Source organism: Anabrus simplex, chromosome 8 (assembly GCF_040414725.1).
Source record: "Anabrus simplex isolate iqAnaSimp1 chromosome 8, ASM4041472v1, whole genome shotgun sequence".
Taxonomy (NCBI): domain Eukaryota; kingdom Metazoa; phylum Arthropoda; class Insecta; order Orthoptera; family Tettigoniidae; genus Anabrus; species Anabrus simplex.
In genome coordinates this window covers 1128000-1142292 of record NC_090272.1, presented here as the reverse complement: position 1 = coordinate 1142292, position 14293 = coordinate 1128000, and the positions used below count along the sequence as shown (strand labels likewise).

At 37.5% G+C, this 14293-nt stretch overlaps 1 protein-coding gene across 2 annotated transcripts in view; it reads left to right on the top strand.

The window, feature by feature from the left end:
• The window catches only part of LOC136879125 (uncharacterized), a 103493-nt gene extending 90672 nt beyond the window's left edge, over window positions 1–12821 (top strand). For both annotated transcript variants that reach the window (XM_067152872.2, XM_067152870.2), the window contains exon 4: window positions 12561–12821. In XM_067152872.2, the coding sequence (XP_067008973.2) occupies window positions 12561–12731 (171 nt within the window). In that variant the 3' untranslated portion in view covers window positions 12732–12821. The remainder of the gene's footprint in view (window positions 1–12560) is intronic.
• The last annotated feature ends 1472 nt before the right edge of the window (window positions 12822–14293 follow it).

Genomic DNA, 14293 nt, shown 5'->3' with positions numbered 1-14293 from the left:
GAAGTATTACCACAAGTGGCGACTCACACCAGGCCCAAGTAAAACAGAATCTTCATGTTTTCATATTCATAACAAACAGGAAAACCGACTACTGAAAATCTATTTTAATGAAAGTATTTGGGTGTCACACTTGACAGATCCCTAACTTATCGACAACACCTGTGTAATACAACAGCCAAAGTTCGTTCCAGGAACAACATCCTTCCAAAGCTGTGTGGTACTGCATGGAGATCAACAGCTGCAACACTTCAATGCTATGCCCTGGGACTAGCCTATAGTACAGCAGAATATTGTGCTCCTGTTTAGCTAAACAGCAAACTCGACATCCAGCTCAATACTACAATGCGTATAATCGCAGTTATTCTAAAAAACTACACCGACATTTTGGCTTACAACTTTAAGTCACATTCATCCCCCTGCACTGAGAAACAGGATGGTTTGTTACGTGAATGTGGATCACCCTGACCTTGCAAATCATGACTACATTCCAAGTGCAATATCTGGCAGGTTAAAATCCAGGCATCCAGCAATAAAATCTGCTGTTGAACTTTTCAATACGGGCTTCAATATAAATGATCGTTGGGAAGAAGAATGGGCCCAACATGCAACACCAGACATTATAACTGTTTGAAATACCCAAATTAAACCAGCAGAATTTGATCTCCCTCGACGTACGTTGAAAACTGCGAACAAGATTCGTACAAACCATGGAGTATATAATGACTTCCTCTATAAATGGAATACAATTTCTGATCCATCTTGTGTTTTTGGAGCGACTCCCCTGACCATCCAACACATTGTGCAGCAGTGTAGTATTACATCACACTCGGGAGTTCTGAAGGACTTTCTAACTCTGACTCCAGATGGTGTTAACTGGATAGGCAAATTAACTCTCACTATATAAGTGCATACATTGTCATTGTATACTCTGTGTTATGTCTAATAGTAATAACGCCGTAGTTATTTTCGTATATAATTGATAAATTGTTGTATATTCCAACGTGTTGCCGTACGTTGAATAAATAAGTAGTGAACCTGATATCAGTGAGTGAAACAAAGACCAAGTAAAGAGACTTGTGTGCTGCCCGTTGGGTACCAAGACAAAATAGCTTCAGGAACTAATATTTCATACTTTAAGGTTTCTTGAACGAATAGATGCAGGTAGTGAGAATTGAAGTAAACATGTTTCCTTAGGAGTGGCTTTGAAAAGAAATGAATTTATCAATGGTTTGGAAACAGACCTTCACTCTTTGGCCTGCACTGTGAAACAAAGTAAGTTCCTGCAAGATCCTAAACAATATTTATCATCTACATTGTCTTACATTGACACCGTAATAGTGAGGTTGAATATAATGAAGAAAAGTACCGATGAAAAGTGTAAAGGCTTTTTTAATGTAGCAAGTGACATGGCATTTCAATAGGTAAAGAAATCCGTCTCCCATTTATTTGCGGCAGACAAACCCAAATAATGAATGTGTTAACTAAGTATCCTAAGGAGTATTTCAGGAAGGTAGCAGGCTACTCTTGCCTTTCGTCGACCCTTAATAAGGCATTGGACAATGTTACTAAAGTGACCACTTTAGAAGGGCTTTTACCAGGAATATTTAATTCAATAGACGAAATTATTAAACAGCACGGATGTATGAAGCAGATCGCACAGCGTCAAATGCTGAAATAAGGGCATAGATATCAACATCTCATCCAGAATTAAATAGAAAGCCAAAAATTGGCATGTATTATCTCTATATAATGAAGACTTCTTTTGCAATACTAGAGATTAGACTATTGCTACAAGTATCTGCCACCGTGCCAGTCATGACATAGTCTACAGAGAGAAGTTTCCTGGCCCTACGCAAGCTAAAACCGTAGAAGTGTAATGGGAGAGAACTGACTTAATGGCTTTGCGTTAGCAAACATCAATAAAATGTTGAAGATCTCTTAAGTCAAAACTGCGAAGATTGGATATTCCTAACTAGTCAAATGTTGATTGACGTGCACTGCTAATACGTAATACTTTTTCAAATTATCCCCTCCCCCTTTTGGGAATCCTGGATCCGAGTGTGGCTCTGAACGAGGGGAGGTTCTGACCATACAATTACCATTCTATTTACGACATAACCAGAAATATCTATTTTTAGGTAGGAATTTTACTAACGTTTGCGTTTTACATGCGAAAGACCAGAGAGGAGAATTCAGCCATTAACGCTGCAAATTCGTACAATTTACTTTAATCCGAGGAGCATCTGCCTCCTGAATTGATAGATTTATCATAAACAGAGACCTAACTCAGTGTACATAACATTAGTAATCACCAAGTTGTCTTATTGAAGGTATGTATCAACAATAGAACACCAACCAAGGTCAAGGAATAATGAAAATTAAACAGTGCGTTTCTAGATGATGAGCAAATGAAAGGTAACTTTCAACAGAAGTAGTCAGCCATGCAAAATCGTCTCACAAAACAGGAACTGTTCAGTAATGGTTGCATAAGGTTAAACCAGCATTTCTAAGAAGCAGAAAATGCACGTAACAGAAGGAAAAATCTACCCTCCTACTACATTTTATGATCTTCTGTGATGACAACCAAGGTTTACGACGTAAAGTCGCATAACCGATGTTGAACGAAGAATAGCATCCATTCACGAAAACATCCTAAAGGGATCCCTGGTTGTTTCATATTCTGCTATACATACAGAACAAAACAGACAACTCCTAACCATAAAAGGCTGTCTATTGTACCCATCCCGGGCATATAAGAGCAACAATTACATAATTCGGTTTCACAAACAGATGTATAAATGGAATTGTTGGATGAGAACCGTCGGAAGTATTTCCCAGGCTCGAAGTCTCGTCCTCAATACTTTCATAGCGTCAAAGGCTAGAGCTCAAAAGCATATGGGCAATGGTATGTTCGTAAGAGAAAAATAGGCACCACATAAAATATAACGAAAGTAGGGTTCTCTATAATGTAAGAGGAATACACTAATAGTATTAAATGAGAAGAATTTCGTTGAGAATATTTTGCTAAACATTTTATTATACTGATAAAATCATTCCGTAAGTACACGAGATGATGCCATATTACAACACATAAACAAAGAAATAATCGAAATGAAGCAATAACTATATATAGTATGTCTTAACGTCCTTTCAGTTTATTCACAGTTGTAGTTGTCGCTTGGCATACTAAAAATCATTTGATTAATACGCACTGATATTATATATATATATATATATATATATATATATATATATATATATGTTTCACATACGTAGATTTATTTATCTGTAACAACGATACTCGATGGTATCTATTATTTAAATAGGCTGATCAAAGATGGCACTTTTTCGTTAAATCATATCGTTAATCAACTATCATGGTTGTGGAATTTATGCATCTGATTAGTACATTTTCTTTTTTACGCACGAGAATGCATAGCCGTATATCAAACACATGGTCTATTTAACCACAACAGTTACATATTACTCGGTTTACCTATTCCTATTATATTCAAAGTGAAATCAACCAACGCTGGTATCGAATCCAACAACATAACACATTTGGGAAAAATAAAACACGTAAACACATTATATAGAAAAATATCAAACATATTGCACACAATACATCTTGAAGATATGGCCTAATCAAGCCATGGCATCAGGTTACATCCATGGTCCCAACGTGAGTCGAACCCACGTACTTCATCTTCCTAGGTGAAAAATCTGAAACCTCTATCACGAGCTAATTTAGTATACGAAAATGGGGAGGAATCCGTCCTTCGCAAAATCATAAAATTATCAACGTTACTCATAAAATGGAATCGATAATGCACTGGCGAATAAAATAAGGCCTGCAGGTAGATGTTAAGATTCTTGTTAACAACACAGTCTCCCTTCAGACCGTGCAAATCCTTACATCGTAAATCCGTCATTCTATGACAATGGCTGTGTGTCCGGCTCTGCGACTACAAAGACACATTGTATTCCTTCTTTCTTTCTTTCTTTTTCTTTCTGTCATCTTGGCTCGTTCTCAAGTACGCATTTATTCGAGAGCCGCCACTCATTATTTATTATCTGGCTATATAGTCAGCCTAATTCAATACATCATGACAGCGATAATTATGATAATTTCTTATCATTTCAACATCTCAAACATTTCACAAGCCTCACCTTCACACAGCATACCACTCCATCTCAAATAGTTCTATTAATTTACAGAGAAGACTCCATTCTCACAGGTTATTTAACTAATTAAATTTCACTCGCGTATCTATATAATTCACATATTACCTCGGTTTGAACATCTTCAATGATCATTTATTATTATATGGGATTTGTAAATACTTGAATCACCTTGAAGGAAACATATAGTCTATATTCAAATTACAATGAAAATCTTTACAAGATAGTAACATTACGAAGAAATTATAAGTTTAGCTAAAACTCTATTCTTCTCAAAATATGTGCTTCATATGCGCTAAGAATTTACGATTATTCTTGAATCACAAAGAAATCCTAATTAAAATAATAAATAAACTTCTTTCCAGTCACACGCGTATAGTGTTCCCTACATTTTAAATTATTAATTATAACTTTTTAATATTTACAAAATAAAAATTGCTAGTGGCATGCAAATCTCGTGGTTTAATATATTGAAATTAAATGTACTCATTGAATTCTGGATATAGTTTGCTGTCATCTCGAGGTACACTTGAGATTTTAAACCATCATTATGACTGCTCCTCTCCTTGATAGTTCATGGTTCCTCTTCATCTTGACACGATCCATGTCTTGAACCGTGGTCTTCTTATTGGAGTCTCTAGACGTTCCCTGAAGACATGACTGCAGGCACTTAGGCGCGTTTTAGTAGGCTCCAGTCCTCGGGTTCGATGATCGCTGACGAACATAAGGCAAAAATGGGAAAATCAGTTACTAAACACTGTTTATGTGCTTTCAAAGAATCTACTGGCGATTAGATCCACTAATGACTTTAAATAGATTAATCCAAATAGTGTCAAGTTTGTATAAACCACTATTCATTTCCCCATTGATCACACAGTCTGACTATCAGCACGAGTGTCCATGGAGTATGCGAACGCTAATTTTATCAGGAATACCGTTCTTTAATTTTACTGAACGTCACTCACTGTTAAAATGCTTTAGATCGGTCAGTATTAATTGCTGAACGTAATTAGCTGCCTAACTACTTCTAAACAATCTGATGCGTTTGCCCTTCCTTTGATGATTGCATCATAAGCCGTGATTGACTGTCGCCGATATTTAAAAGATTGAATACTGATATAAGACTTCTATTCTGTCACATTTCTATTCAGCACCACTGTACTTTATCTTGTACCACATGGCTTATTTCGCGATATAACCTGAGCAACTAATCCTGTTATTTTATGATTTTAAGACGCTGAGTCCTTTAAGCCAACGATATGTGAGAAATCCTACATCTGAATTTTCGGACATTTGAGGTTTAAAAAATTAGACTCTAAAACAGGTCATCACCGTTAACTTGTAATGTGAAAATGTTTGGGGTTTCAATTTTAAAAAAAGGTAATAATGTGTTAATTCAAGCTTCTGCATTCAATTATATAAGGCTTCGTGCACGAAAGGAATAATTTATGTTCAAGGAGATCCCAACAAGTTGATGATGTACGAATTAATTATATAACCTTGAAAGCCCGGTTTTATTTCATTTCCTATTTTAAATCATAATCGAATATTTATTACTTAAAATATTTTCAAGCCATTTCGGGAAAGTAAAAGAAAAGCAAGGTGTTTAAATGAAAGCTTATCTAATGACTTACTCGGTACTTCGAGTTCACATTTGATCATGGTGGTCGTCATGTGTTACACAGCGGTGTAATAGTATGCAAACGTAATGGGGGGCGTTGCTGTGTTAAATCTGACATTTGAGTATCAGCTTATTATTGAGGTCTTGACATTGATCTGAATTGGGAATTATCTTGCGTGCATGCAGATGGTTTTCTGCTGTGTTTGACTTACTCATTTGATTTTAGATATCGTCTCTTGGGCGATATTGGATTATTTTATCATACTTCTGGATTTAATTGCATGTTCATTGAATTATTTCTTCCGATTTCTGAAATGGTGTGTTTTGGTGGGTTCTGACTGTTTTCATGCAACCTTCGAAAACCGAGATAGTCCATTAGAAAGGTTTTCACCGTTCGTTCTGTAATAGTTGATTCAATTATTTAATTTTCAATTGAAACCACGCTCTGCTACCAAACACACTCTCACAACACAATTATATTAAGGGAAAGATTGTTAGTACGACCTCAGATAATGACAAGTAAATAAAATAAGATCAGAATACATACCATTATCCAGAGAAAAAAGTCGTCACCGATTGCGGAAGCAAGGGCTCAAGAGGTCAGGCGAATCGATAAAATTAAGATAAATTAATAAATGGCTGAAATAATAATTCGTCAATAAATTGAAGAAAACTTTAATAATTCAAAACATTTATAATTTTCCGACCTCAATATTAATATATTAAAAAACAATTACACGATAAATGCTGAAAACCCTTCTGATCAATTAAAAATAACCCAATTGAAAATTAAATTCTTACATCAACAATTACTGAATGAAAGCAGAAAACCTTTTTAGATCAATTAATAAACGTGGTTCAATTGAAAATTAAATAATTGAATCAACTATTACAGAACGAACGGTGAAAATCTTTCTAATGGACTATCTCAGTTTTCGAAGGTTGCATGAAAACAGTCAGAACCCACCAAAACACACCATTTCAGAAATTGGAAGAAATAATTCAATGAACATGCAATTAAATTCAGAAGTATGATAAAATAATCCAATATCGCCCAAGAGACGATATCTAAAATCAAATGAGTAAGTCAAACACAGCAGAAAACCATCTGCATGCACGCAAGATAATTCCCAATTCAGATCAATGTCAAGACCTCAATAATAAGCTGATACTCAAATGTCAGATTCAACACAGCAACGCCCCCCATTACGTTTGCATACTATTACACCGCTGTGTAACACATGACGACAACCATGATCAAATGTGAACTCAAAGTACCGAGTAAGTCATTAGATAAGCTTTCATTTAAACCACCTTGTTTTTCTTTTACTTTCCCGAAATGGCTTGAAAATATTTTAAATAATAACTATTTGACAATGATTTAAAATAGGAAATGAAATAAAACCGGGCTTTCAAGGTTATACAATTAATTCGTACATCATCAACTTATTAGGAGCTCCTTGAACATAAATTATTCCTTTCGTGCACGAAGCCTTATATAATTGAATGCAGAAGCTTGAATTAACACATTATTACCCTTTTAAAAAAATTGAAACCCCAAACATTTTCACATTACAAGTTAACGGTGATGACCTGTTTTAGAGTCTAATTTTTTTTAAACCTCAAATGTCCGAAAATTCAGATGTAGGATTTCTCACATATCGTAGGCTTAAAGAATTCAGCGTCTTAAAATCATAAAATAACAGCATTAGTTGCTCAGGTTAAACCAGTAATGACATCCAGTGAAGCTACTTACGAGGTCGGTGTTTACGACAAATTAAATCATTAAAAAAACGAACCATATCTTCGGCTCTTATGCCCAGATGGAAAATCCATCAGCCGGGGTCAAATGTCAAGACCATCTTCCCTTCTTGTAAGATAATTTTTATCCTTAAAGCACAATCAGCAGAGAGTAGCTCAACGCGTCTTCAAGCTAAAAACCAAGAATCAGAACAACTCCTCTCGTTGATTGTTTGAGCCACCGTTCACGGCCGAGCAAGCTTATCTTCTGGCGGCCAGATAGCAGCACCAACTAGTCGCCTCGTATTTTGAGTACCAAAAACCACCACTAGATGGCTCACCATCAGCGAACTGAAGGAAAGGCGATACAGTCACGATGTTTGAACTAGCGGAGATGCAGACAATGATATGAACGCATGAATGTAACAGAGACAACATAGTACCATGGCGAGTAGTCATTCTAACTCCATTACATGTTCGATGATCACTGACGAACATAAGGCAAAAATGGGATAATCAGTTAGTAAACACTGTTTATGTGCTTTCAAAGAATCTACTGGCGATTAGATCCACTAATAACTTTAAATAGATTAATCCTAATAGTGTCAAGTTTGTATAAACCACTATTCCTTTCTCCATTGATCACACAGTCTGACTATCACCACGAGTGTCCATGGAGTATGCCAACGCTAATTTTATCAGGAATACCGTTCTTTAATTTTACTGAACGTCACTCACTGTTAAAATGCTTTAGATCGGTCAGTATTAATTACTGAACGTAATTAGCTGTCTCACTACTTCTAAACAATCTGATGCGTTTGCCCTTCCTTTGATGATTGCATCATAAGCCGTGATTGACTGTCGCCGATATTTAAAAGATTAAATATTGATATAAGACTTCTATTCTGTTAGACTTCTATTCATCACCACTGTACTTTATCTTGTACCACATGGCTTATTTCGCGATATTTTACACCGCAGTGATGTGTTTTCTTCCTCAACACAGCACTTCATACACTGATATCCATAATTCACTACTAACACACGAGTACTGCGGATACACAAATTATAATGGGATCCTGCATCTAAGTCCGGATGTTATTTATAGTATCTGGGCTGAGTGGTTGTGGAGGAGGCAAACCACGCCTCTGGTCGAAACGGAGCTCCGGTAAACGGAATTTTACCGTGACGTAAAAGCGATCAAATTATAGCTTGTGACCTCAATTTTATACTGATTTCGTTTAAAATCAATACAATCTGCGGATCATTCACAATCTCAAAAGCGTCCTTTTATAAATTCATATGAAATGGTTGATCTCGCAAGACCTCCCACTTTTCTCCACACGTTGCTTGATCTCTGCAGTCATCTTTAGCCTGCGTACCACTATATGACAGGCGTCATTACCGATCCACTATTAAAGTATTGCATTTATATGCATCAAGAATTAGCTTTAAATACATCGGTTCGAATGAGACCTGACTCATAAATTTCCATGGATTATCTCAGATGAAGGTGTTCTTCTTCTTCCTCTTTTTAATTAATTATGGTGAAGTGGCACCAATGAATGCGGTGTTGAATTATTAAAAGATATTTATTTCTTAATTCAGCCCACTCTTCGACAACCTTCATTGCCACGCGTAGCGTCATCTCTCCTCCTCGCTCGCACGAAGAGAGAGCGCGATTTCAAGGTTCAGCAGTAATGCGCTATCCTTTTTTCGATACAGCGAAGACAACTGCTTCCTTCGGGCCTGCGTAACGCTACTCGCATTCCGTTTCGGCAAATAGACTTCTAAATACGACATTATATGTTGCAGAATGTAGCGGAGAACGGCATATATGAATGACTAAACCACCTAACATGCCTATGGCATGGTGATGAACGGTTACAATATGAAGGTGAAAAATACTTTAGAGGAACTTTCCAGGACTGTTGAAATTCGTCTCTAAAACAAACAAGGATACTGTATTCTGTCGAATAACAACTAAATAACAGTGAAAAGCAGCACCTCTTGTGTACAATTCAAGAAAGAGAACTATACTACGCATTTCGAGCGGCCAGTGACAAATCAGCTCGAGGCCCTGAAGACCTGACTTACTTTTTCCACAAAATGTACTGGCACATCATGAGAACAACCCTTTCAAACTGATGCAAATATCGTTCGAAAACCTACAAGAGTGCATAGGTATTAATAAGGGCATTCTAATCATAATGCCCAAAGTCCTAACACAACGAACTGTATTGGATTTCCGCCCGATAACACTCCTCAACACATCTTACAAACTCTTTATGAAAATAATGGCGACTAGAGCATTAAACTCGCTTAATAGGTTCATCAACGTCGGGCAATCATGCCCTTTACCGAACGGAAAACAACTTACATCCTGATACCAGTAAGGAGTGAATTTTGGATCAGAACTTACTGATATGCGAAGGATTTTAAAACTTGACTTCCGAAAAACTTTCGACAGAGTGCATCATGGTTCCTTGATGGCAGTCCTGAAAAACATGCGTCTGTCAAACGCAAAATGCAATCTTATTCGAACCCTTTATAACTCTGCGCATTCTCCCGTAGTTCTTAATGGGAACTTATGCAGACCAATTCCAATTAAAACATCCGTACGGAAAGGGTGTCTCCTAATAATGATGCCGCGCCGCTTATCTGGGCGGTCCACTATGTAATATGAACTATACCCAAAATCCATACACTGTTCACTTACAGCCCATGATGACGACGTCACCATATTACTTTCAGACACCAAACGTTGCCGCAGATCTGAAGTGCATAACAACAAACGAGAAAGCCTATAACTCCCGAGTCTTTATCATCATCGTCGTCTTGAACTAGCTCCACTTTCACGGGTGTGGTGAATGAGCCCTCCATTTTCTTCTCTTAATGTAGATTTCTTCTTCCATAACCTGTTGCCAATACCGTCTTCGTCCAGCTTGATCATTTCTAATCTGATCGATGCATCTCTTCCTTGGTCGACCTCTTGGCCATTCGCCTCCCAGTTCCTCGTGGAACCTCGCTCCAGCTGTTCTTTGTGAGCCGATTCTTTTGAGATGACTACACCATTTCATTCTGCCTCGGACACAGATCTCACCACTTCGACAAGTCAGTTATCAAAGATCCGAGAGCCTATCACTTCGAGCTGATCAAAAGTGACGACAGTAGCGTTAGTGCCTATTAAAGTTACGTTTTAGGATTAGTGTTCACCCTTAAATTTTATCAAAATATTGACATAGTGCCAAGGGTACGTGCCACATTGTCGATCTGTTTCACCATACAAACTTGTTTGAGCCTATACTTGGACATTAACAAAATGTTTGGCATAAAAAATTATTTGCCTTATATAAATGGTGGTACGCGGCACAAATTGTGCCCATCGAGGAGAAAATAAGGCCGTGGGTTGAACAGAATTATGTATTAGTTATGATTTACGGAGAGGATTCTTTTTGCGTAGCACGACCACAGGTGAGAAAACTAGTACTTTAAAGAGGGCTGTGTGTCTTTGTAAGTGCTGAAAAATCCAAAGCGGTATTAATGCAAGGATAATGATAGCTAAGAGAGGTGAGCATGATAGTTATTACTGGAATACACGTCAGAAAAACCCAAATGCTTACACGTCGTTTTAGCAATAGATACGACAAGAGCGACAGGAAACGAGGCACCTTCGTAATCAATTAGAGAAGAATAAAACATTACCCAGGATCATGCACAAGTACCCCAAGTAGGAAACGAAAATATATCTGGAGAAATTTTTAAGATCCTTATATCCAAACTGACGTGAAACTAACCTCATACCATGATTCCAAGAGAAGATAAAATAAGTCCATCACATAAACCACTCATCAATCTGTAAAAAATTCCTGGACTGAACACACGGACGCATTATATCACTAAGTGTTGACGTGTCAGATTTGTCAAAAAATGATTTTGTACAGACGACAGGATCATCCAATCGTAATGTAGCAAACAGCAGAGTTTTAGAGCTAGAATTCGATGTGCAGCACTTGAAATTTTATTGAGTGAGGTATCACTGTTATGTCCTGACAAACGAACAGTATACGTCTTCTAAAGGATGATAAACACTAACTTGTGTATTTCATTGCAACATGCGATGATTTTAATATAATGTGCTTTTTTGTGATGTGTTGTGTGCCAATGTTTTGCCCCGGCTGTTTAAATGACTATCGTCTAGAGGAGTAATGCAAAGTGTTATATGAAAAAGGAAAAGGACATTGTGACAAGTGAACGTCATACTGCAACAAGATATTGAGTGATGGTTGTGATTGGTTTCTTGTGTTACTCTTCTCTGTTAGTTTATTCCTTGCAATTTCGAGAAATAAGTGTAATAGGAAAAAGCTTAACAGTCATTGCTGTGAATCGGCCGAGTTCAGCAGCGGTTTCATCAAAACCATACACTAGCATTATGAAGACGTTTGTTACTTATCACCGTCATGATATAAGATGTTGAAATGCCACGATGCAGAAAATTTGACCCACAACAGTGGTTTTCCGCCCTAAGATTTAGACATTTATCTAACATTTGACACCTTATAGCTTCCCTGATATAATGTAACGCGAACAAATAACGAGAGATGGGCTAGGGCAGGGAGACTGGTCCTTGCAATGGGAGCGGTGTGAGTCACTTGTCAATCATGTTGCTAGAAGTATGAGAGAGAGAAAAGCAGGTGAGACTGTTAGACATGATGTTACCAAAGTTTATGGGCTACATATTCTTCACGATCGGGAACCTGTCTTGGAATCATGTTTGGACTTGACGGGATGACTGACGAATCATGAGGCTGTATCGAACTCATACTGAGCCACAATACACAAAACACAACATACACAGCTCACAAACAAGTCTTATGATAGGCAGTTACTCGCCTACAAGCTTCCTTTATTCAAGGTCAGGACTCACCTCTTCCACTATGTACGTGTGTAGTCATCTATCCTCAGAAAATGCTGTTCGGATCATGTAACGACGTCCATGTCATGTTTACTGTTTCAGGGTACCTATGACATTGAGAGTGGTATGGAGCTTACCTTCAAGAACTTCAAGAAGTTCCCATCTCTACCATATGGCCGATACCTGGCAGAACTTAAACTTTTCATGGGAGAAGAACTCGTAGGTTGTATCGAGATAACAACCAGTATAGATGAGGTACCAAACAACAATTAGCTTGGCTAAGATGATATATGTGCGCTTACAATTTTTGTGGAGTTAGTATTTAAACTCTCAAGGAAGTAATCTGGTAAATAAAACAGTAACTGCTCTCTGTTCTTCGATTCAATGAGCAAGATTACTTGTTTCTTCTTCCTTACCTTTTGGTGTTGTAGCACACAAGGTTGACTTGACCTATCCTCTCTCTCCACGTGCATGTTTCCTTTCTGTCCTGCTGTCTATGATGTGACCGAAATGGGCGGTATATCAGTAACACAACACACCGATGTTCTAATATCAGAAACACACTTCTTACATTGTTGATTCCGGCTTTGATATCTATGGTATTCCCACGTCCCAGTGTTCTGATAGGCAGCAAACTATAAGTGACACCGTATCGGTGGTATTTATGACCAGCGGGTCAACGGTAAAGGGACGTTGGATCAAAACCAGCGAAGTTAGTCTAATTTTTGAGGGCATGAAGTAGTCCATTTGGTACTCCACATCCAACGATGTCCGTGTTTAAGTGGCCAATAGAGATCCGTTTCTGTGCCATCTGGTCGAATAAAATGGGACGTCTAAATGGATTCGCCGCCTACCTAAAGCATGTCAAGTAAGTTTAAAAACTTAACTTTTAAAAATAAGAGATAACTATATTACACATTTTATAGTGTTATTAACAATGATAAAAAATAAAGAGGCAGTAGACGTCCTGTATAAGACCATCCTTCGCATAAGGAAGAAAATATCAATGATGTACATAACTATCGTGGCATGTCATCACTCCCAGTAACACACACAATAGTATCGTTGTCCCACTAACAGCAAGTTCAGCGCTCGCTTCGAGAACACCAGAAAGGTTTTGGGAAAGGCCTAACAGCAGTAGAGGAGATCCACAATCTTAACACGATAACAAGATTTACGTTGAGAGGCCAATATACGTGTGTACATGTGTAAACTTCATATAGGGCATAGGATTCCCTGTGTTGCTATGTGTTGCTTCATATTATTGCAAAAATGGGCCGACGATAAACTGCTAGCTGTAATACAAGCGACACTGATTAATACCATCTCCAAAGTAAAATTACAAGGAGGCTACACTGTACCCTTTGAAATTTAAACGGACGTTAGGCATCACTCTTGATCAACTGTGTACTGGAGAAAGTAATAGCATCAGATACGATACCTTGAAGGATTGGGACGATGAAGAACAGACTGATTAGCTGTTGTGGATGAGCAGTAGTGATCGCAAAAGGCAGCAGAACAGATGGAATACAGCACGGCCCAACTGAACACCAAATATGGAACAATGAATCGTTTAAATTAAGTTGATGAAAGGATCCATTTGGGGTATAGAGTGTTGGATAACTGAAGAGGGTTTGTCGTTTTCTGTGTCAACTCTCCACTTTTTCTACTTTTTTTTTTGTACTCTTTGTGTACTCATTTTGGAAGTGTAGTATTCTTTGTAATCTCGATCAGCAATGCAAAATATGCATAAAAGTATATGAAGGAAACTGCTACTAAGTGTACAAAAATTAACTTGAGAACTCCGGGCAGGCTTTATATTTAACATATGGTGA